Here is a 22,972-nt window from a genome sequence, read left to right as displayed (position 1 = left end):
GCCTGTGAGACTGGTTTTACATTTTGAACTGTACTCTATATTTAAAGGAAAAACTGAAGGTGAAGTTTTCCTGTTATTGGATGTGGATTATCTTAAACTTTAACCTGAGGAGATATTTAATAAATATTTCCTTCTAGAACATTTTGCATAGGCTGTTGTAGATTTGTTCTTATGTCCAATATGGTAGGTGAGTTAGTTCATTTCCTACCTTTCAAATATGTAATCACTGTGATTTTATTTTTAAATGAATAAATTAATTCCTTAAAGTAGTCAAGATACTATTATGCTATTGATTCTGGAAAAAAGCAGCAGCTGATGTCATGAGATCAAGGTATGCTATGTATGCTGCATTTGTAAAATATATTCATGTACTCTCACATGGGTTGAATCTATGAGCAATTTTTTGCAAAAGGATGCATTTGACTTGGATAAATATGAGAATTGTTATAGAGAACTATCAGCAATTGTTTTGCCATTCTATTTGTTCAAAAGTTCAGTGTGAGTAATAACTGTTGCAGTTGGAGGCTTGTGTTTGAATAGTAATACTTGAATAGTTGTCTAGCCTGCTTTTTCTAAGGCCTAAAAACAATGCTGATGTGTTACCTATTTTATTGCTAGCTTTTCATGGCAGCTTTCATAAATTTGGGCCTAGTTACACAATATAAAGCTAAGGAATGAGTATTTTGACAACCTCTCCAAATACTAAGAAATACATTTCAATGGGAGCATTTTTTGTTTTAGCAAAGAATTGGAAATTTGCCCATTAGTTGGGGAATGGCTATACAAATTGTGGCACATGAATTCTTACTGTGCTGTAAGAAATGAATATGATGGATATAGAGAAGCATGGAAAAATTTACATGAATTGATACATAGTGAGTTATGCAGAGCCGAGAAAACAATATCAGGACAAGAACAGTTTAAACAGAAAGAGCAAATGTTGCAAAATTACAAAGAACAAAAAAGACTTCAAAGAAAAGATGAGAAGATTCTCTCTTACTCACCTCCTTGGAGGGCCATGATTGTGCATTGCAAATGTTCCCATACATCTTCTTAACCCAGCATACTGCCTTGCAATGGTGTTTCACATAGTAGATAGCTAATAAATACTTATTGGATTAAAATGAATTGACTCTGTAAATCTTGGTCCAGGTACCTACGACCTCATTTCTTAAATGCTAGACTGAATTTTTTGTAGTTGGTTAATGTATTCAGAAAGCTGTTATTTAAATGGTTCAAAAAAATGACTTATAGGCATATTGTAAGAATCCTTCTGTTCTTTGGACATGTTTCATTGATATGAAGTGGGAGATTTGATTAGCTTTGGTTCTGTTGACTGTGAGAATGGCTGCAGAGATTTTATGCTTACCTGCTGTTGATTTTCTGCTTATTTCTCAATGGTGGTGTTAAAATATGGGAAATAAAAAAATTATGGGATAGGACTTTAGGAGCTACAGACTGAGGCAGTGATATTGCAAAGTTCAAAATAAAACCATCTTTTTATGTTGCTTTGTGATTATTCTTAAATCCATTTTTCGTTTGTATGGTTTTAACACACTGGAAAGACAAGAATAACATTCTTGTTTCTTTTTAAATCTCCACTATTATTGTTAGTGCAGTGCTTAGCACACAGTTATATTACACCCTCCCCCCCCCAAAAGAAAATGTTGTTGACTAAGTGATTGTTAATAAGGTTATTAACCTTTATGTTGAGTCTTTTGTGTGTTATACTGTTTTTGGTTTCAGAAATTTTTTCATCATTCTGCTTTTGGTTAAAGAGAAGTGATTAGCTTTTTTGAAAAACTGCTCATCATTCTTTTATTTTAACTCATACACATTCTTTTGTTATTTTTATTCTTGAGAATAAAAAAGTGGTAAAGAGAACACTTTGAGGGGGAACTTATTTTCCATAGTGATTTTTTTCCAAAATAAAAGAACGTTTTTCTTAGGAAAAGATAATTGGATGATGTTAATATAATGAAACACAGTGCAGCATATATGCTTTATAGATTAGAGTAAGTTAAACCATCATCTCCCCCCTCCTCCATTTTCTACTACACTCTTGTTAGTTGTTCCTTGATTACAATTTCAACCAACAAACTATAGAGTTGGTTTATAAGCCAACCACTCTTTCTTATTGGACCACACTCAATAATCTCTTATAAATTACTGACGAGATAGGAACTAGACCTGTGATTTCATTATTTTAGGGAATTTCCAGATGAGGAAACTCCCTCTACTAATGTAGGTCTGCATGTTGTCTGCAACTTACAACCTTAGAAAGTTTCCTAGAGCACTGAGAGATTAAGTGGCTTGTTCAGGGTCAATCAGTGTGTATCACAGGCTGAACTTGAACCCCGGTTTTCCTGCTTCTGAGCCCAGCTGTCCTATGCCATGATGCTACTTAAATTACTGAAAATTTCCATTATTCATCACTCATTCAGTTAGTCAACAAACATTTATTAAGCACCTACTATGTGCCACGCACTGTGCTAAACACTGGGGATACAAATATGAAAAAAGATCCCTTGTCTTCAAGGAGCTTACAGTCTAATGAAGGAAGACAACACACAAAAAAATAAGCTAACATGGGAAGGGGAGGGAGGAAGGAAGGAAAGGGGACATGGAGGAAAAGTGAGAAAAAGTCCCAAAGTAGTATAGCCAGGTGAGAAATTAAAAATCAGATTCTTCCAAAAGAATTTTTTAAAAATAGTTTTTCTAATACTTATCGTCCTATCTAGACCTCTAGTTTAAAAAAACTTTGAAATAGTTAATACCTAATATTTTAATCAATTAGCAAGCATGTATTTAGTGGGGATAGCAGGGAAGAGGGGCAGGGGAAGCTGATAAAGATTACAGGTTGTCTTTTGGACATGTTCACTTTGAAATGACTGGGAAATCCAAGAAACAGTAATTCTGGACAGGAAATTGAGATGGGCTATAGGTAAATAATTTGTTGTTATTCAGTTGATTCAGTCATGTCCTACCCTAAATGCACTGTTCGTGACCATGTTTGGGTTTTCTTGGCAAAGACACTGAAGTGGTTTGTCATTTTCTTTTCCAGTTCATTTTGCAAATGAGGAGCTGTGGTAAACAGGGTTAAATGAATTGCCCAGTGTCATACAACCAAGTGTCTGAGGGTAGATTTGAATTCAGATCTTCCTGACTCCAGGCCCAGTCTTCTTGACTTCTTAGCTGTCCAGGTAGATAATTAGATCCCAGGAATATGAGCAGACATGATTGAACCCATGGTAGCTAATCACCGAGGAGAGAAGAGGATTTAGGGTAGTAAAACTGAGAAAGAACAGAGGATCCTGGAGAAGGGGGTTAATATCAAATGATACAGAGAGGGCAAGAACAACACGGATTGAGAAAGAAACCATTATAGTTGGCAAATGAGATCATTGGTAACTTTGTAGAGAGCATTTTTAGTTGGAAGATAAAGTCAGAAGCCAGAGACCAGAGTTTATGAGAAGTGAGAGGAGACGAATTACTGAATGGTGTGGGGTTGGTTTTTTTTTGTACCTTCACATTTGATTGCTGTAGTGATAATAACCTTCACAACTATGGTGAAAAAAACAGTCTTAGCCTTCAAGGAGCATACATTCAGAAAGGAGAAAGGGAATCCTCAGTATGAATTGCTTAAGTATTTTTAGGAACAGTGGGTTTAAAGGGACCCTGGTATGTATGTAATGTTTTGTTTGACTTAAGGGGTGGAAGCAAGGTTTAAACCTACATCCTCAAAGGTTTGCTGAATATTAGCATTTAAATAAGTAAAGTTGTTCATAGGGGTCTGAGATTGAATACTAAATTACAAAAAGTTACTACACATACAAAGAAGCAGTCTATTTGACCAGTTTTAAATACCTAAGCTTAAGATAAATATTAAAAATATTTAAATTTGTGTCACTTAGGTGAATACCACAGTTTTAAGTACAGTTCTGCCTTAAGAATTTTTAAATGAAAAAATTTAATTTAGATTTTTAGAAAATATTTGTCTATTTTTGTATGATAGCCTATCTGTGCATCCCCCCACAAAAGAAGAAAATTATCACTAGTAAAAATGTTTACGAATTTGAATTTTCTTCATCATTCTTGGGCTGATACAAGATGGCTTCATCTTTACCACTCCACTGAAATTGCTTTTGATGAAATTCACCAGTCTAACTTCTTGGACAAGTTAAGTTCTAGCCACAAAAAAGTGGGTCACACACCCTTTTAGAGAGCAAATGGACAGTGCTTTTGATGGCAGCCTATCCTGTTCTTGTTAGATTGGGGAGAAGGGATTCCAATTCATGGAACAATTCTTAAAGGCTTACTGTGTGCAGAGGGCTAGCAAGATAAACTCCAAATGAGTACATGACTTAGACATAGAGGGTGGTATCATTAACAGAGAAGAAATTACTTTTCATATATTTGGATAAGGGGACATGACCAAACAAGAGACAGAGTAGATCACAGAAAGTAAAATAGACAATTTTTATTACATAAAACTAAAAAAGGTTTTGCTCAAACAAAACCAGTGCAGTTAAAAGAGAACAAATAATCAAACCTTTGCAAGTTTCTCTAGTAAGGTCTCTTTTCTAAGATACATAGGGAACTGATTCAAATTTCTAAGAATAAGCCATTACCCAATTGATAAATGATCAAAGGATAGAACAGGCAGTTTTCAGAGGAAGAAATCCAAGCTATCAGTAACCTTAAGAAAAAAATGTTCTAAATCACTGATAATTAGAGTAATTAAAACAACTCTGGCCATCTCATACCTATCAAATGACAAAGAATTTGAAACTGAAGGGGTTCCCATTGAGGAATGGCTTAGCAAGTGAGGGTTACATAATTGTGACGCGATAGTATTGTGCTATAAGAAATAATAGAGATAGTTATAGAGAAGTCTACAAATAATTGTTATGAACCAATGAAGAGGGATGTGAGTAGAACCGGGAGAAGAGTTCATACAGTAACAACAATATTGCAAAGAAACAACTTTGAAAAACTTGGATCAACACAGTGGCCAACCACAGTACCAGAGGAATCATGATAACATGTTGCCCACTTGCCCAATGCAAATTGACATTTTTTTGGTTCTGGTGACTGCAGGAATTTGTTTTGCTACAGAGAGAGAGTGTTTGTAACTGGTTTTGTTTTTCTTTCTCAGTGGGGGCGGTAGGAGGTGAAAATGTAAATTTTTGTTGAATAAAATAAATTTTTGAAAAAAGAATTAGCATTGATCCAGCTGTACCACTGCTCTAGGCCTATATACCACAAAGAGATCAAAGCAAAATGAAAGTGCCCTTCCTGTATGTACCAAAACAATGTGTAGCACCTCCTTTTTTTGTGTGTGTTTTTGTTTTGGTAAAGAACTGAAAACCTAGGGGTAAATTTCTCAGGGAAGGAAGGTATGATGGAGATGTCCAAGAAATCCAAAAGCTGTATAGCTGATAGTGTGGTGTAAAAGATGAGGGAAAAGATGATTTCACAGTTACATGGAAAAATGTATATGACCTGATGCACAATGAAGTGAGCAGAACCAGAAGAAGAATTTACACTATAATATAAAAATAAACTTTTAAAGCATATATGAACTGATTACTAGAACTAGGAGAACAATTTATGCAACAGCAACACTAAAAACAAATCTTCGAAAGCTATAAGAACACTTATCAGTGCAGTGACCACTTGTGACTATAAAAGAATTAGAGCTATCCAGAAGTGTAATAGGCTGCCTTAGGAAATTCCTCTCATTGGAAGTCTTTAGTCAGAGTCTGTTTGACCACTTACCTGATACTTTGTGGGGTTTCTTGCCAGTGAGATCCCATGGAACTCTCAAGTCATGTGATTCTTTGAAAATTGGGCACAGAGAAGTAGCAGAACAGAAATGCAGCTATGGATATATCTCATCTAATATTTCTTGGTCTTTAAAAAACATGTTAGGTTACTTGTTCCTAGAACACTATTTAATTCCATAGGAACACAGTTACACAAGCAGTGGGCTGAATTACTTTTCAGTACATCATTGCAACTTCAGGGTATGATTTGTTTATAATATATTAGTGCATGTTTTTGTGAAAGTGTTGATCAGAGCAGCCTTGGATACAACATGCTTCTGCATAGGAATCTGTTACTAGCTATGCAGAGCAGTAACTTAGTGACAGAACTGCACATAGTACTTGCCATAGAGATGTTTAGGAAGAGGGTAACTTCAAAATTACCTGGGCATTTCAGATTATAGTTGATCCAGTATTCAAAGTTCAGCAGATTTTTAAAAATTATTAAATGCTTACAGGTACTGAAGGAGCAGTCATTTCTAAAAGGGAGAATTGGGAGCCTGCTTCATGGTGGGCTTTAAAGTATTTGTAGAAATTTAGAAAGGAGGCACATTTTAAGCATAGAAAATATATCGAGTAAAGACAAAGAAAAGAGACAGAAAGATATAAGAAATAAATAGAAAATAATTCAATTTGGCTGGGCATAGAATATATGAAAAGGAGTAATAGTATGAGATGAGGCAGGGAAGATTTAGAGGTACCAGATTTCTAGAGAACATTGAATGCCAGAAAGAGTTCTAATTTTATTTATATATACATACATACATACATACACTAAGTGACAGGCAGCATTAAGAGAGCCAATTTCAGAGTCAAGGAGATTGTTTTCCAGTCTTACCTCTGACATGCTAGCTGTTTGACATTGTGGATCACCTCCTAGATATTCTCATTTCTCTAGATTTTCGTGCTGCTACTCACTCCTGGTTCTCATCCTCTCTGATTCTCCCTTCTTAGCCTCCTTTGTTAGATCTTTATCCAACTCTTCACCCAAGGCTTTTTCCTTGATCCTCTTTTCTCTCTGTACCAGAAGTTCTTAACCTGGAATCTATGAATGTCTCTCTCTCTCTCTCTCTCTCTCTCTCTCTCTCTCTCTCTCACACACACACACACACACACATAATGGTATTTCAATATAACTGGCTTCCTTTGTAAGCCTTTGTTTTGTTTATATTTTAATTTTAAAACATTCTGAAAAGGGATCTGTAGACTTCAGTAGACTGCCAAAGGGATCCATGACACAAAAAAAATTAACCTCTGTTGTTTATCATCTCACTTGATGATCTCATTAACTCATATAGGTTCAGTTGTCATCTCTTTGCAATTAAATTCTATCTATGCAACCCTAACTTCTCTCCTAAGTTCCCATCTCACATCACCAATGTCTTTTGAATATCTCCAACTAGATGTTCTATAAGCCTCTGAAACTCAACATACTCAAAACGACTCATTATTATCCCCTCCAAACCTTTTCCTCTTCCAAATTTTCCTTACTTATGAGAACACCACTACCTTCCTAGTCATCCATTCTCATAACTTGGGAGTTATACTCAGTTCTTTTCTTGCACTAACTCCACATTTCTATTCAGTTCCCAGGTCTTGTCATTTCTACCTTCACAAACTATCATAGATCCCTTTATTCTACTGACATAGCCATTACAACTGTTAGAGTCTGTCATTATTTCACATCTTTCCTATCATGTTAGACTTCTTTTTTAAATTATTTTTCCAATCACTTGTAAAAACAATTTTTAACATTCATTTTTAAAAATTTTAAGTTCCTCTGTCTTCGAGAAAGCAAGCAATTTGATATAGATCATACCTGTGCAGTCACTGCATTAGACTTCTAATTGGTCTCCCCACCTCGAGTCCTTCCCCACTCTGGTCCCTCCTCCATTCAGCTGCCAGTGATTTTTCTAAAGCACAGATCTGACACTGTTTACTACCACCCCCAACTCAGTGGCTCCTTGTCACTTCAAGGATCAAATATATATTTCTGTTTGGGATTTAAAGGCCTTCACAATCTGACTCCCTTCTTACCCTCCTGGTCTTATATTTTGATCCATTGACACTGGCCTTCAAGACTCTGCTCCAGACCTGCCTTCTACAGGAAGTCTTTCTCATTTCCCACTCCCAGTGCCTTCCTTGGAATTACCTTCCATTTGCACTGCATATATCTTAGATGTATAGTTATTTGCATGTTGTCTCCCCCATTACAAGATGAATTCCTTTAGGGCAGAGACCATTTTTTCCCCTTCCAGCATTTAGCACAGTACCTTGCATATAATTAACACTCTCCACTCTATCCCAATGAAATAACAGATTCAATTTCTCAAAAATGCAATAAGGCAGTGGCAGTGGAAATTAGGAATAATGGAGGAGAGCAAAAAGATAAACAGTGTTTATAGGATTTTGTTGTTGTTGAGTTCTTTCAGTCATGTCTGACTCCTCATGACCCCTTTTGGGGTCATTTTGTTGGCAAAGATACTGGAGTAGTTTGCCATTTCCTTTTCCAGCTCATTTTACAGATGAGAAAACTGAGACAAACAAGATTAAACAACTTTCCCAGGGTCACACAGCTAGTGTCTGAGGCCAGATTTGAAATCAGAAAGGTGAGTCTTCCTGACTAGGCTCAATATTCTATCCACTGTGCCACTTAGCTGCCTTAAATAGGATTTAATAACTGGCTATGAGAAGTGAAAGAGAGTGAAGCATCAGTGAACACCAGAGTTTCAAAACATGGGACAAAGATACAGTTGTACTGTTTTACTAACAGAAATAGTGAAATCTGAAATGGAGCAGAAAGTTTTTTGAGAAGATGTTATGAATGGTTTTCTGACATGTTAGGTTTGGGATGCTAATTTGGAGGTGCAGAACCTGAGTTCACCTGCTAAAAAGGTGATGCCATGGGCGTAAATGAGATCACTAAGGGGCAGGATATAGAAAGAGAAGACAGAGGACAGAACCTTGGAAAACACCCAATTTAAAGAATCAGGAAGAGGAACCAGAGCAGATGGTTTGAAAGGTTGGATAAGAACAAAGAAAGTGAAGTTGAGGAAAAAGCATATCCCAAAAGGGTGAGTAATTCAACCATGTTAAATGTTCTGGCGAGGTAAGGGGAGAATGAGGACCAACCAATTCATTTGCCTTTGAATTTGGCAATTTAGTCATTAGTAACATATAAGGGGGGTGGTAGCTAAAGAATAGTTACAGTATATTGAAATGAATTTTTGAAATATATCAGTTATTGAAATTCATAATAAACTTTAGAAAAAAGGTGGCTCAGGATATGACAGATTCCAAATACAGTAAAAGGGGGGTCAAGGAAAGTGGCTATGAATTTCATTCAAATGGTGAAGATGGCAGGCAGTTCATAAAGAATATAAGCGCCCCCCCCTCGATTTTGGGGGGCAAGAAGTATTTTTAATTTTGTGTTTGGTATCTTCTGGGGTTAGCACACTTCTTTGAATGTAGTTGGTGCTTACTAAATGCTTGTTAGATTGGAGTTAGTAATGTGACTGCAGTTTAGAAGGGCTAAATGAAGCTTTTTTTTTTTTTTAAAGGATTTGGTAGACTTCAGCACATTCTTAGATGGAAAGGAAGATGCTAGTGGTGGGGATAATAGAGATACTTGAAGCTTTTTAAAGGAGGGAAGGAAATGAATCAAGGGCAAAGAAACAAGGGTTAATTAACCTAAACATGAATAGGAATACTTCTCTTTTGAAACAGAAGAGAATAAGTCCATGGTGCTACTAAGTTTGGGGAAAGGAAATTGAAGAACTTCCTGTTTGGGGCCTCAGTCTCTTATTAAATAGGAGGTTAGGTAATCTTTTCTAAGTGTATAGGGGGTGAGGTATGGTTAGGGGTTTGAAGAGGAATTAGGAACAATTAATATGGAAAGTAAGAGAGGAAGTAATCAGTGAGGGTAGAATAGAAAAAATGTTCAATGGGAAAAAAGCCAGGTTAAGGTTATGTACCATGAATTTGTAATTTAGTCATTTTTTTTTAGTTAGGAACAAAGACCATTTTGTTTTTAAGGCAGCGGTGAATAGAGAACTTGCCTAAGAGTCCTGAAAACTTGGCTTCATGCCTTACTGCTGACACACACTGGCTGTATGACCCTGAGCAAGGCACTTAACCTCAGTGCATCAGTAACTCACTGACTGAAATAGTGATAATAACTGGCACATATGTATATGTACGCATATGTTTGTATATATATACAGGTGAGAAACTGAGGCGCACAGAGGTAAAGTGACTTGCCCAGGGTCACACAGCTAGTAAGTGTCTGAAGGCCTGGGTTGAATTTGGGTCTTTCTGACTTCAGGAAATAAATGTATATTACTTCACTACTCTTAGCCTATCTTCAGCATAATTTAAGTTCAAGGCTATGAGAAGTTTGTCCCAGTTTTGTGCCATTCAAAGAATTAAACAGATACAAACTAATTTTATTGTATTGTATGTTGCATTCTTATCTCAAGTATTAGGTTTCAAGTAACTTTTATGATTTCTTAAAATTTTAGACATGCTAGAGTAAATACGAGTTTCTTATGGAAAAGAGGGAACTGCAAAATAATCAGCTTTAATGCCACAAGTTTATAGTTTGATATCTAGTGACGTCACTTCTTTTTATTATCTTAGGAGAAAACCCATTTCTACCAACTTTTTGTGGTAGTTGGAGTTTTAATCTTAAAAGTGAGCTTTGGACATGAATCTTTGTTACAAAGCTGACCATTACAAGCTACTTGGATGATTTCTCAGTGTTGTATTTTAATAAAATATGTTTTGCAGATTGGCATAAAATGGCAGACCAGAGACAGCGTTCACTTTCTACCTCTGGAGAATCATTGTACCATGTTCTTGGGTTAGACAAGAATGCAACCTCAGATGATATAAAAAAATCATATAGGTAAGAAAATTTTAACTTTTGGAAATTCACTTAGGTGGCCAAATGGTGTGATCATTATGTTTAGATCTGTATTCAGTCAGTTACAACATTTATAAGAAAAGGCTCTTTCTTCAGATGTTTAAGTTTTCTTTAAAAACAATTTGTAACTTATAGGGGACACAGTTTCATTTTGAATTTTGTATTTCCAGTTATAAAAGTGCTTATTTCCTAGAATATTTAAAATTTATGTTCTTACATTTTCTTGAGGGGAAAGTAGCACCTTGCAGAATTTTGTACATTATCAAATGGCAAAACTATTGATTTCTAAAGCAGTACTTTAGAAAGAAAAAAAAGTATAAATATATTTAAAGACCTTCCTTTTTAGCCTTTGATAGTATATGCAGTGCTCTGAGAAGAAGAACATGGACACATACATTTTCAAACATGGCCAGTATATTTTTTCAACTGTTCTTATATGTTTCAGGAGAGGGACAGCAGGAAAGAGTTATTGGAAAGTGAGAGTTCTCAATTTTAAAAAAGAGTATCAGTAAAAAATTGAAAAAGAAGAACCTGGGAAAAAATGTTCCATGTATACTTTTAACAGTGTGACCATTTTAGTAGGCTTCTTTTAAAAAATGTATTCACTTCCATGCAGCTTCCTTTTTCATATATTTTGCTTATGAAATTTTTGTTTTCACTCACTTCTTTTTAGTAGAAAGTAAATAAACTCACTGCTGATTAGGTGATAGTAGTATTTGTAGCCGTAGTAGTAGAGGCACCAAGTAAGACTTCTTTTGTCATCCATGGTAAGTAAAAAATGCATTACTTGTCTATCTGTAAAGATGTATGTACTTATTGGCCAGCAAATTCTGGATCTGTGTCACTTATTTTTTATACATTTTATTTACTTCAACCACTTCAACCTAAAGGGTTCCTTGGGTTTATGGGAAGATTGTTTAAAACATTTGGACTCTCCACATAAAATAGGCATCTTAGTATTCTCATTTGGTCATTTTAAGTGTTAGAATAGTTAATGGCAAGCAAATATAAATTACATGATTTAAAATGTTTTTATAGGTTTGGGTTTTTTAAAAAATATTCAGTAAATTAAATGGGACACTAGAGGTCAGTAGTGGGCTTTGTAGGTTTCTTAGAGAAGTCTGCCAGTATTCAGTAACACTGAAGTTATGGCACTGTTGCCATAAGTAAATCTTATATGGTATAAGAGGAACAAAGTATATGCAACAAGGCAAAGCTGATCTTTCCATAGCTCCTTGAGTGTGGTTAGATTTGTCATTTTAGGGAAGTTCTTATGTCCTAATTATTTTTCTTCTCCTGTCAAGGTAGAAATACAGATGCAAATGGATGAGACCATAAAATAAAAAAAATTTGCATGTATTGACTACTGTGTCACATAGATGAAAAGAAAAGTGAAAGAAAGGAACTGAATTTAAGTGGACAAAAATCTTTTTGTTTGCAGGAAGCTTGCGTTGAAATATCATCCTGACAAGAATCCAGATAACCCAGAAGCTGCAGACAAGTTTAAAGAGATCAACAACGCACATGCGATATTGACTGATGCCACAAAACGAAACATATATGACAAGTATGGCTCTTTGGGCCTTTATGTAGCTGAGCAGTTTGGGGAGGAGAACGTGAATACCTATTTTGTGCTATCCAGCTGGTGGGCAAAGGTGAGAGGAAATATGCTTCCTTTAAAAGTGTCAAAGAGACTCTTCTATTCAGGGTGTTCTTTGGGGTTTTCTAAGATTGTGCGTACAATTTTGTGTTTTGTTGTAATAACTAGTTTAAAAACATTGGATTGCAAGAATTTTATAAACTTGGTTATTTAAACAGTATAAAAATTAACTGCAGGAAAATGTAAATAGGAAGATCAAAGAAGAGGAAACAGAATGCTATATCATTCTTTTATAATTTTTATTGACACTTGATTTTACATCTCTTTTCTTTTCCAGTCTATCCCTGCCCTTATCCAGAAAATCGTCCTTTATAATAAAGAATGAAAGAGGGAAGGAAAAAACACTTCAGAAAACTAACCAATATGTTAACTATACCCAGCAATGCATGCAATATACTCTACCTCTGCAAAGAAGGGAGAGAAGTGCATTTTCATAATTTTTCTTTGGGCCCAAGTTTGGGTATTTTCATTGATTGTAGGTGTGGAATATTGCATATTCTGTCAGATTCAGTAGATGCATTGGTTAGTTTTGCTGAGTGCTTTTTTTTTTCTTTTCTTTTCTTTTCTTTTTTTTTTTTTTTGTTACTAAAGGATGGCTCTTTGGGTAGGGGAGAGGGATTTATTAGCATTGAGAGTGATCTAAAAACAATTTGTTTCGTAAATGTTCCAAAATAAAGGACACAATCCCCTCCTCCTAAAAAAAAAAAAACTATAGCTATCCTAAGTATTAAGTCTTTGTCCAGTGACGAGATAGACCATCTCAAGAATGCTGGATTTGAAGTCAAATCCCAGCTAGCCCTTGTTGCCTTGGTAACCTCAGGCTAATCTAATTTCTTTGGACCTCAGTTTGTTAATTTGTAAAATAAAGGGTTGGACCAAATGACTTCTAAAGTCCCTTTCAGCTCAAAAACTACCATCTAGATGGATATTCTCATCATAAAGGAAATTAGAGGCCTTTTCAAAGGAAGTTACTGCTAAATGGGAACATGGTTCATACATCCTTTTCAGAGAGACAAAAGAATTGACAAAGTTTTTTGTGTGTCTGAAGACAATAAGAAGCAATTTTATGGAACAGTTGGTCATTTTTAAGTGTTCATGGTAAACATAAAGATCAAAATGGAGATAATTTTAGTTTATAGGCTCAAATCTCTTGTGAAGGATAAATGTAGAGAAATTCTGTGAAGAACTTTGACAAGATCCTTCAACCCAAATCAACATATTTTGATACTCAGTAACTTTAGTGCCAAGTTGGCACAAGGAAAAATGATGAAAATAGTTTTAAAAACAAGTCTCAGGTTTGCTAAACGAAGGAGGCCTAAGGTCTGTAGATTATTCAGAAGTCTTAAACCTCTGTATCATGAATACTTTTTTCCAGATGAGAATCAGAAGGTCTTGAAGAACGACCATATTTGTACTTTTGGTACTTTAAAGTTTGTAAAGTGTTTTTCTTAAGTGATCTTATTAGATCTTCACATCTTTCACAGGTGGTTAATCCCCATTTATATCTGGGTAAACTCAGTCTCAGTGAGATTTTGTGACTTGCCCATGGTCATATAGCTAGGAAGTGTGAAGATGCAAGGTATAAATTAAGATGCCTCCCAGCCCTACTTTCACTATGTCCTGCTGCCTTTCAAAAATGAAATTGACTATCCATACAGACTGAAAACTGGGAATGAAAAAAGAAGTTGAACTTGATAATCACTTTTCCCTCCAAAAATTAACCAAAGTAAAATGATCATAACCCCTTTCTCTTCTTCTCTACATTTCACTTTTGATGATTTTATCAATTCCCATCTGTTCAGTTTTCCTCTCTATGCAGGTCACTTTCACATCTACACATCCAGTCCACTTCTCTCTCCTGGGCTCCATAGTCGAATCACAAAGTCAGCATGTCCAAAGCAAAACGCTTTGTCTTTCTCCCTAAAGCCACTCCTCCTCCAGCCTCCAATGGCCAATACAGGTCCATTTCATTTCAAACTCTGTGACCTTATAATCCCTATTTCTGTCATAATGTACCATCATCAGTATTTTCAGCGACCTAGGTTTTCAATTCAGTAATCCTTAACTCTTCTTTTTTCCCTCACTCTTATATACAGTTGGGTGCCAAGTCTTATTATTTTTATCTCCATAGCATTTCTTCCACCTATCTCCTCCTTTCTACTCACATAGACCTTGCCCTAATTCAGGCCAACATTACCTCTTGCTTTGATCCCCCTGTGTCAAATCTATCCCTTCCTGTCCCCCATGCCTGGAATGCATTCCATTTTTATTTGTGCTTCTTAGAATTCCTAATTTCCTTCAAGACTCTTCCACGGTACCTTTCTTTATCCCCATCTTAGTGCTTACACTGTGATGGTGATACCCTTGCTTTTTTAGTCACCCACATGTGTTGCACCATTGCAATCTATGGAAATTTCTATGTCTGGCCGTAATCTGCTGTCATAACATCACTGATTTACAACTGGAAAGGGACCTTACCAAGCCATCTAACCCCAAACCCCTCATCTAGCTCTCCTTTTGCTTCACTCCTACTCCAGACTCACTTCCCACCCTGCAAAGTCTTGACCAATTCAGATAACTAGCTCAGTTTTTCATTGTTCTTTAATTGTTTATCCCTTTATCCTCTCACCCCTTGTCTCTTTCTGTAACTGAACCTTGCCTTTTCCCTATTATCCATCTTCTCTCCTATTCATATGTTGCTGAATACTGCTAAAAAAAAAAGTTATAAAGCCATGGTGATGAAAATCTAATGAATTTTTTGTTACTATTCTCACATGGACCCTATTACGCTATATACTCTGCACAAAAGCTCTTTTTTTTTTTTCTTTTCTTCTTTTCTCAGTCTGCCTACATCACCTTCTGTCCTGCCTTCTTAGCAAAGCCTCTTTTGACTGAAAAATTTAAGGCTATCCTTTATCAGCTCTTCCCACTTCTGTACGTCAGATCACCTCAGTCTCATCTCCCATTTTCTCCTCCAGGGAGAAAAGGAAGTGTCCCTTCTTTCTAACATCAGCCCTTCTCTTCTCCCTCTCCCCCAGTCCCAAACCTTCCTGTCTCTTCCAGGATGTGCTTTTTCAGTCATTACCTCTCTAATTTGCAGCTTCTCCTTTTCCTCTGGCTCCTTCTCTGATGCCTCTAAATATGCCCACTCTCCCCGACCCTTAAGAAGAATCTGTAGTACCATTCCCTCAAGCTATTACTCTATAGTTATCCCCTTTTTACAGCCAAACTTCTAGAAAAAGCTAGCTGCCCTCATTGTCTCTCTACTTTTTTCACTTCCTGTTTACTTCTCAGCACCTTGCAATCTGACTTTCCTACACTAAACTAAAATTGCTTTCTTCAAGGTCATCAATAGTCTCTTTATTGCCTTTTCTCAGTCCTCATCCTTCTTGACCTCTAAGCAATTTGGCCCACCTCCTTCCTCCCGGACACACTCTGCTCCCTGAGTTATTGTGGCACTGCTTTGTTATAATTCTCTTCCTGTCTGTCACACATATCTTTCTGGGTCTGCTTTTCAGGTTCATGATCAGTATTTATCCCTGTGCATGAATATATACTTCAGGGTTCTATCCTGGGTCTTTTCTTCTCTCTTTATAATTTTCTTGGTGATCTCATAAGCATCCATGAATTCAGCTATGATCGCTATCCCATTGACACCCAAACCTGCACACTTTCTCTCCTGAACTCTGGCACTATATCTCCAGCTGCCTGTTGAATATCTCTACCTGGATATACAGGCCCATATGCCTTTTCTCATCTTTATGCCAGTGATGTATATGGTGCATTCACAGTATAATGAGAGAGGAACAGGATGGCTTTTGCACATTATCCTCTACAACAGACTACCTCTTTTCAGCCATAGATAAATGGTGCAGCAAATAAACACAAGAGTCTGCAAAATATGGGTTGATTGCAAAAGAAAAAAGTAAGCATTTGACTCAGTAGAGCAAGACCTAGCCTTAAAGGCTGTCTTCCAACAAGGAAAGTCAAGTGCATGTTTTAAGATCCTATAAAATTCCCTGTCACTTATTGTCCAGACAGTGACATGCATTTGGATGGCCAGCCTAATGAGTTAGTAGATTAGTACATCAATTAGCAAGCATTTATTAAGTATCTGCTACTTTCAGGTACTGCGTCAGGCACATTGGATACAGAAACAAAATGAAAAACATTCCTGTCTTCAGAGGGGGAAGATGTGTACGTATATAAATAAACACAGGGGACTTGAGGGATCAAGATAGGTTTCATATAGAGGATGGTCTTTGAAAGAAACTTAGGATTCTGAGAGATGAAGATGAGAGATACATTATGGGCATTCTGGGTATGGGGAGCAGCCAGCTCAAAGGCATGGTGCTGAAAGCTGAAATGCTGTATACGAGGAGTTGCAAGAAGGTCGGTATGACTGGATCACATTGTTCATGGGAATAACAGAATAAGGCTGAAAAGGTAAATTGGGGCCAGGTTGGAAAGGGCTTTTAAATGCCCTTTTAAAAATTGGTTTTATATTTAACTCCGGTTATAATAGGTAGCCACTGGAGATTATTGGGTAGAGGGAAAAACATGGTCAGATTTGCACTTTAGGAAAAACCAGTTTGGCAGATATACAAAAAATGGATTGCAGTGAGGAGAGAGACTTGGAGCAGGCAGACTTAATAGGAGTTTATTGCAATAGTTTAGGCACTGCAAATGGACAAATGTATTAAGTAACAGAACTGAATTGGTGGAAAAGAGATTGCTTTGGGAAAATCCCATTATATTTTTACAATCCCAGGCTGCATCCCAGTGTAAATATCCATCTTTAACACAAATGTTCTCATAGTCATGTTCTATAGCACCGAATCTTTTGAAACATCACCATCTCTAAGTTACAGATAAACCAAAGGGCAATGGATAGACATAGACACAGACTTGAGCATCATTGCACTGGTGACTACATTCAAGCAGTGACATGAGTGATGTCAAGTGGCAAAAATAAGGATCATATGGAAAGCTTAAGTGTTCTGCTAATACACACAAAATGTAAAAAGGACCTTAAGGAAGGTCTTCAGCATATTGGGCTTGTTTTCTGAGGAGGATTTCTGGGACAACACTAACAATTCACAAAATGAGAAGGCATGGATGAGTCATTCTCTGTGATGAAATTAACTATTAGTGTGAAATCACAGATCTGTTGAAATATTCAGAAATGGGAATGTTTTGTATATGACATTCATTTTCTTCAGAGTTCGTCTGATAGACATTCCTCAGTGAGACTTGAGTTTTTCCCAGTATAATACCGGATTACCGTTTTATCACCCAAAACTAAACAGGCATTGTGCTAGGTACTGGAGTTCTTGAAGGAAATACATTTTTTTTAGAATGAGTGAACTTTGAGTCAGACATCAGCAGTTACTCCCTCACTTTGATATGAGCTTTGTTTTTATTTCCCTGTCTTGTATCATTTCTTATAATAACTTGAGATTTACTGTGCAATAGATTGAATAGGAGAATAGTATCACATATGATTTTTCCATTTTCGTTCTACATTGATGATCATCTTACATCTTAAATGCCATTTTTTTCAAGTACATTAAACTCTTGTCTCTTGTGAGATGGAAATATATGTTAAATCTGATTTTTGAAATAACTCACAATCTCTTCCTTCTACCCAGGCCCTGTTTTTATTTTGTGGGATCATTACTGCATGCTACTGTTGCTGCTGTCTGTGCTGCTGCTTTAACTGCTGCTGTGGAAAGTGCAAACCTAAACCTCCTGAAGGTGATGACCAAGAATACTACGTCTCCCCAGAGGACTTGGAGGCACAGTTACAGTCTGATGAGAAGGGTAAGTATCTTTAACAGTTACAGCCCATGAAATAGATACAGCCTCCAGTGTGTGCGTGGGTAATAGCTTAGAATGATCCCTGAACCAGTGTTGAACTATCTTGTCAAACAGGAGGGCATTGATACTGTGCTTGGAGTGTTTTTGGTGGAAGCTGGGACGTTTGAGGTGTGAACATGGAAATTTGAGGTAAAAATAGAAACAAGAATGACCAGATTTACATAAATAATTGTCTCCCACCCATTGATTCTGTAGTAATAGTAGAATTGTGGGGTTGGAAATTTGGACACTGGTGGTGGTTGGGAGGGATGGAGAAGGTGGACTTTTAGTAATGGGTAGCTAAAAAAAACTCTGAAGAAGTCAGAAAAAGGTTTATTGGGGTGGGGGACAATTAACAGTTTTTTGGTCTCAGAGCAACAGTGTTACTATGATATGTCATAGTGACTTGTTGAAATGATCATTCTATTCCATTTCCTAATAAAGGTAATGGAGTGTTTCTGGTTAGGGATTTAGGTGTCATGTAACAAAAGCTGCTTGTGTACCTTTGTTCTCTTAGTGCAATAACGTATGTATGTTTTCCCCTTTTTCAGAGGCTACAGACACACCTATTGTGATACAACCAGCATCAGCCACAGAGACCACCCAGCTCACAACTGATTCCCACCCCAGCTACCATACTGATGGATTTAACTAAGTTAAGAAAACACTGTAATTAGAATGGATAAATCAGTACCTGGCCAATCAACATTAGAATCATGAACAGTAGAAATAGAAATCGGGGAGGGAACAACTCCTGCCACAGGGAAAGGGCAGACACTGACCTGCCAAGAATATTTTGTAATCCCTTCCGCCTTTTCTGTCACCTTCAGTGTCGTATCTTGATGATACATGAAGTGCTGTAGCATGCAGTATTTAAAGCAGTTTAGCTACGGTCTTCCTTTCTTCTTTTTTTTTTTTTAATCGCATGTATGGGGTTATGTTTTTATGTATGTCTGTGTTGTAAATGTATCGAGGAGTTACTGAATTAAGTGAATAATGGAAGCAATCTGCATTCTAAGCAGTGGTACCAGCCTAAATATATTTTTCAACCTACAAGTTTAAGTGAGAATTGCTCTGAAGCCACTTTTGCTTCCATACAATTTAGCTCTGAAGACCTTTAGAAAACAGGAAGGGGAATTCATCGTTCTCAACCAAGAGTACTTGTTCACATTCCCTGTACCTGTGTTAAAGCCAATGTATGACTTAGATCAAAATGGAAGGATGTTTCCGGATGGGAATTTTATCCCTCCTTATTAGCTTTTGACCTTCATATTCTGGCTTACTCTTTGACACTTCCCTTTTTTCTTAAGCCCCAGAAATGATGAATAGCTCCTTGCCCAGAGTCAGAATACCTGTGTTTTGGTTCCAACTCCCCTACTCCTTTCTATGACCTTGGGCAAGTCACTAAACCTCTCTGAGCCCTAGTTTGCTTATCAGTAAAATAAGGGGGTTAGATTACATGACCTGTGAGGTCCCTTCCAGATTCTGATTATGAAGGAATTTGGAATTATGAAAACGACTCTTCAGAAGACATAATCCCTGTGTTTATGTGGTATGTAGTTTGTACCTGATCTCTTCAGCCTTGTTTACGTATATCATTGTGAGTTTTTTTCCTCCTCAGGTAAATTAATTGTGGAAATGAAAAAGATTTCCTTTTTTATATTGAAACCAAATCATGTTTGCACAGTGTTTAAAACTGGTTTTCTGTATCTAAAATTTACTTTAAGGTTCTTCTGTTAACCCAGCAGTTACTCTGCAGTGAAATCATTGTTGTGTTTTTCTTTTATTTGCATTTAACGGATTCCATGCTAAGGAAGATTCAGGGTGTTTGGGTTGCACTGGTTGCTTCTTCCCACTCCCCACCATGGTAGGGGTTGTGAGGGTAGGACAGCACTATAGAGTAAAGAGTCAGAATAGCTGTCAACTTCCAAGCAGGTACCCTGGAGTTAGATGCACACTGTATACATTATCTTGCATTCTTTTACTCTGTTCAATTTCGTACTCCCCTACCCTCTCTTTCTTGCTTCTTGTTTGACATTCCTCCACTTATCATTCCCATTGGAGATCCTATTCAGCAGTTAATTTAAGTAACAAAGTCTTTCCCTGGTTTAGATTCTAGTGTTGAAGGCACACAGAATTTCTTGTATAAGGCTTGATGTAGGGGCCTCCTTCGAAGACATTGTCAATTGTAATATTGGTAAATAATCACCTGGAAAGTTACCTTAGCCTAACTTTGCCTCTCTTCAGATGATTTTAGATTTCTAATGGGACTAGTTGGTAGGTCTGCCGAGTCAGTCCAAATTTTTCTTAAAAGTTCTTTAGTCAAGAATGGCAATAGGCAATTTATAGTATCCAGGGTAAGTTGTATTGGTGCTCTGCCACACAAATCTTTATCCTTTCCTTTGTCCCTCTTGTTTTCATTCTGTTTTTCTTTCTCCCTTACCCCTTTATGGCTTAGCCCTGCTATAATCACCGATAGGTATCTGAAGGTGGTATGTCATTGCCCCCATTTTGAAACTTTCTAGAGCAAATTGCTGTCTTTTAGGCTGAGTTTATAGGTTAAGGAAAAGTCTGTTCAGTGGCCCTTGTCAGCTAAAAACAAGACTGATAGAATTAAGAATAGACTCCATGTGTTTCTATTTTGGCCTAAGAACTGGGTGTCCAGCAAACAAAATCATAAATTATTCTTCTCAGCTCCTGTTTCTTAACTATTTGGCCCTGATGCTTCATTAACAAAGAACTCCATATGATGAATAATACTATGCTATATACTATACCATTATTGTTTTACATTTTCATATGAACTTTCTTTCGTGTAGGGAGTGGATTTCCCATCCTTTCTTCTGACTAGACATTTTAATTGATGCCATTTGCAGGAAGTATCTAAGGAATTCTCTATGTGAAGTGAATATACTAGGTTTCCTTAGTCACATGCCTAGTATATGCTAGGTTAGAGAGCCCTGGGCTACTTTTCTTCCCAGGAACTTGATTTAAAAGAACCATTGTAGTAATTGCCCTTGTAGAATCTGTGAAGACTTTTTAGATTGGGGGGAAGGAGAGGAGCATTTTTTTTATTTCTTTGTTAGTTTCTTGTTTTTCTTTCTCAGACAATGTCCTTAATGGTTAAAGCTGAAAATTTCTTCAACATTAAGTAGAATTTGGGAGCAAAGTGAACCTGGTTGTTTTTTTTCTCTCACTAGAACTTGCCAAAAATCAACTTTTATTTTACCCGTGAGCCTGCATGGCCCCTTGGCAGATGTGAGGAACTAGATCTGAGATCAAATGATAATGTTTATACATGGCATGATGTTGTAATGACTGTCACAATACCATTGGGGAGAGAATTCTGGTCTAGACAATTTTCCCCATCATGCTTATCCCCATATTTCTCTTGTAAAATTTACTTCTTCTCTGTTAGGAGAAAGGCCTAATAAAAGGCTCCAACCTTGCATTTAAAAGTAGCAATAGCTTGTAAGAGGCACAAACTTTCTTCTAAGGGTTTATAAGCCTGTCCACTACTGTATTTGGAACTGGTTTGCAGAACATGGTTGTTGGCTGTTAATAACTTCACTGACACAGTACTCCCTGGGAGAAGCAAAAAGTAGCAGGAGAAATGTATGACATCTAGGTTTGTAAGCAGCATTAAAATGGTCATAGATAATTCCATTGACAGTGAAGGAGGGATAATGCTTGAATGAATGTATGCTCTAATCATGAATTACATTCACCTTTTTTCAAGCCCTAAACCTGTGTTACAGGAGGTGGAAAGTCCATTTTGGTACCTTCATATTTCATGCACTCTGAAAATAAAGAACCATGATGGAACAACAAAGTAATTTGTGCCATTAAAAATAATAATTCAGCTTGAAATCCAAGTTCGTAATAAGTGTGTATGGTGTTAAATTTGTTTTCAAAAAGAATGTTTTAGAAGTGATTTCTTCCAGAGCTGCCAAAAACAAAGTTCAAAACTTTTTAATCAACTCTCGTAGTAGGAAACGGCCCTGTTTTAAGTGATGGTACTAGCACTACAAAGAAGTGGAGTTCTTTGAGCCCAGGGATTGGCGGTAATGAGGAGAAAGCGCTTTTCATTTGTCTTGTTTAAAAATATTACTAACAACTTGGACTATGCTCCAGAATGGCTTCTTCCTCATCCTCCCAAGCCTTTCTGCCTATTGGGTAAAACTGAACCATTGTAGTTCATAATAAGGAGACTTATTTGGTAACCTGTGTTTCTAGGTCCATGTTTGACACAATCTTTGAGTCTTTTAAAAATAGATTTAGTAAACTAATGTTATCTTTTTAAAAATGTTATTGGTACCTTTTGTTTTTATACTTTAATTTCTAAATATCTTCTTCTCTTCCTTCCCCAGAGAGCCAACCTTTGTAAAAAAAAAAAATATATATATATATATATATATATATATATATATATATATATATACACACACTTAATAACCCTAAGAGGACTGTAGAAGACTCAAAAGCCTCTTATCTGTGTGTGTCAAAGTGTGAGTAGTTTTCCAGGTTTATGTTCAGGTTATATGAATATTGCTTAAAAATATAAAGTTTTTCCCAGGGTTGGAGGCATGTCTGAAGAAATTTCTGGCCAAAAAGTTTTTTCCTTGCAAAGGATTTTAAGGAAACAATGGCTTCCACGTTTCAACATTGTGTGCCAAGATTCTCCCACCATCCCTGGGCTCA

At 36.6% G+C, this 22,972-nt stretch overlaps 1 protein-coding gene across 2 annotated transcripts in view; it reads left to right on the top strand.

Moving 5' to 3' along the window:
* The window catches only part of DNAJC5 (DnaJ heat shock protein family (Hsp40) member C5), a 53,157-nt gene extending 30,501 nt beyond the window's left edge, over positions 1–22,656 (top strand). Inside the window, exons 2-6 of one of the 2 annotated variants that reach the window (XR_005009904.1) lie at positions 10,617–10,734; positions 12,194–12,407; positions 18,064–18,235; positions 18,347–18,421; positions 18,823–18,905. Coding sequence is in view for 1 of the 2 variants with exons in the window: in XM_036750797.1 (XP_036606692.1) it covers positions 10,628–10,734; positions 12,194–12,407; positions 18,064–18,235; positions 18,823–18,926 (597 nt within the window). In the remaining variant the exon portion in view is untranslated. Of the gene's footprint in view, positions 1–10,616; positions 10,735–12,193; positions 12,408–18,063; positions 18,236–18,346; positions 18,422–18,822 lie in introns of both variants that reach the window. The other variant, XM_036750797.1, reaches the window with a different exon arrangement.
* Positions 22,657–22,972: the final 316 nt, after the last annotated feature.

The sequence above is a fragment of the Trichosurus vulpecula genome, chromosome 3, assembly GCF_011100635.1.
Source record: "Trichosurus vulpecula isolate mTriVul1 chromosome 3, mTriVul1.pri, whole genome shotgun sequence".
NCBI classification, from domain to species: Eukaryota; Metazoa; Chordata; class Mammalia; order Diprotodontia; family Phalangeridae; genus Trichosurus; species Trichosurus vulpecula.
This window is presented reverse-complemented; position numbering and strand designations above follow the sequence as displayed.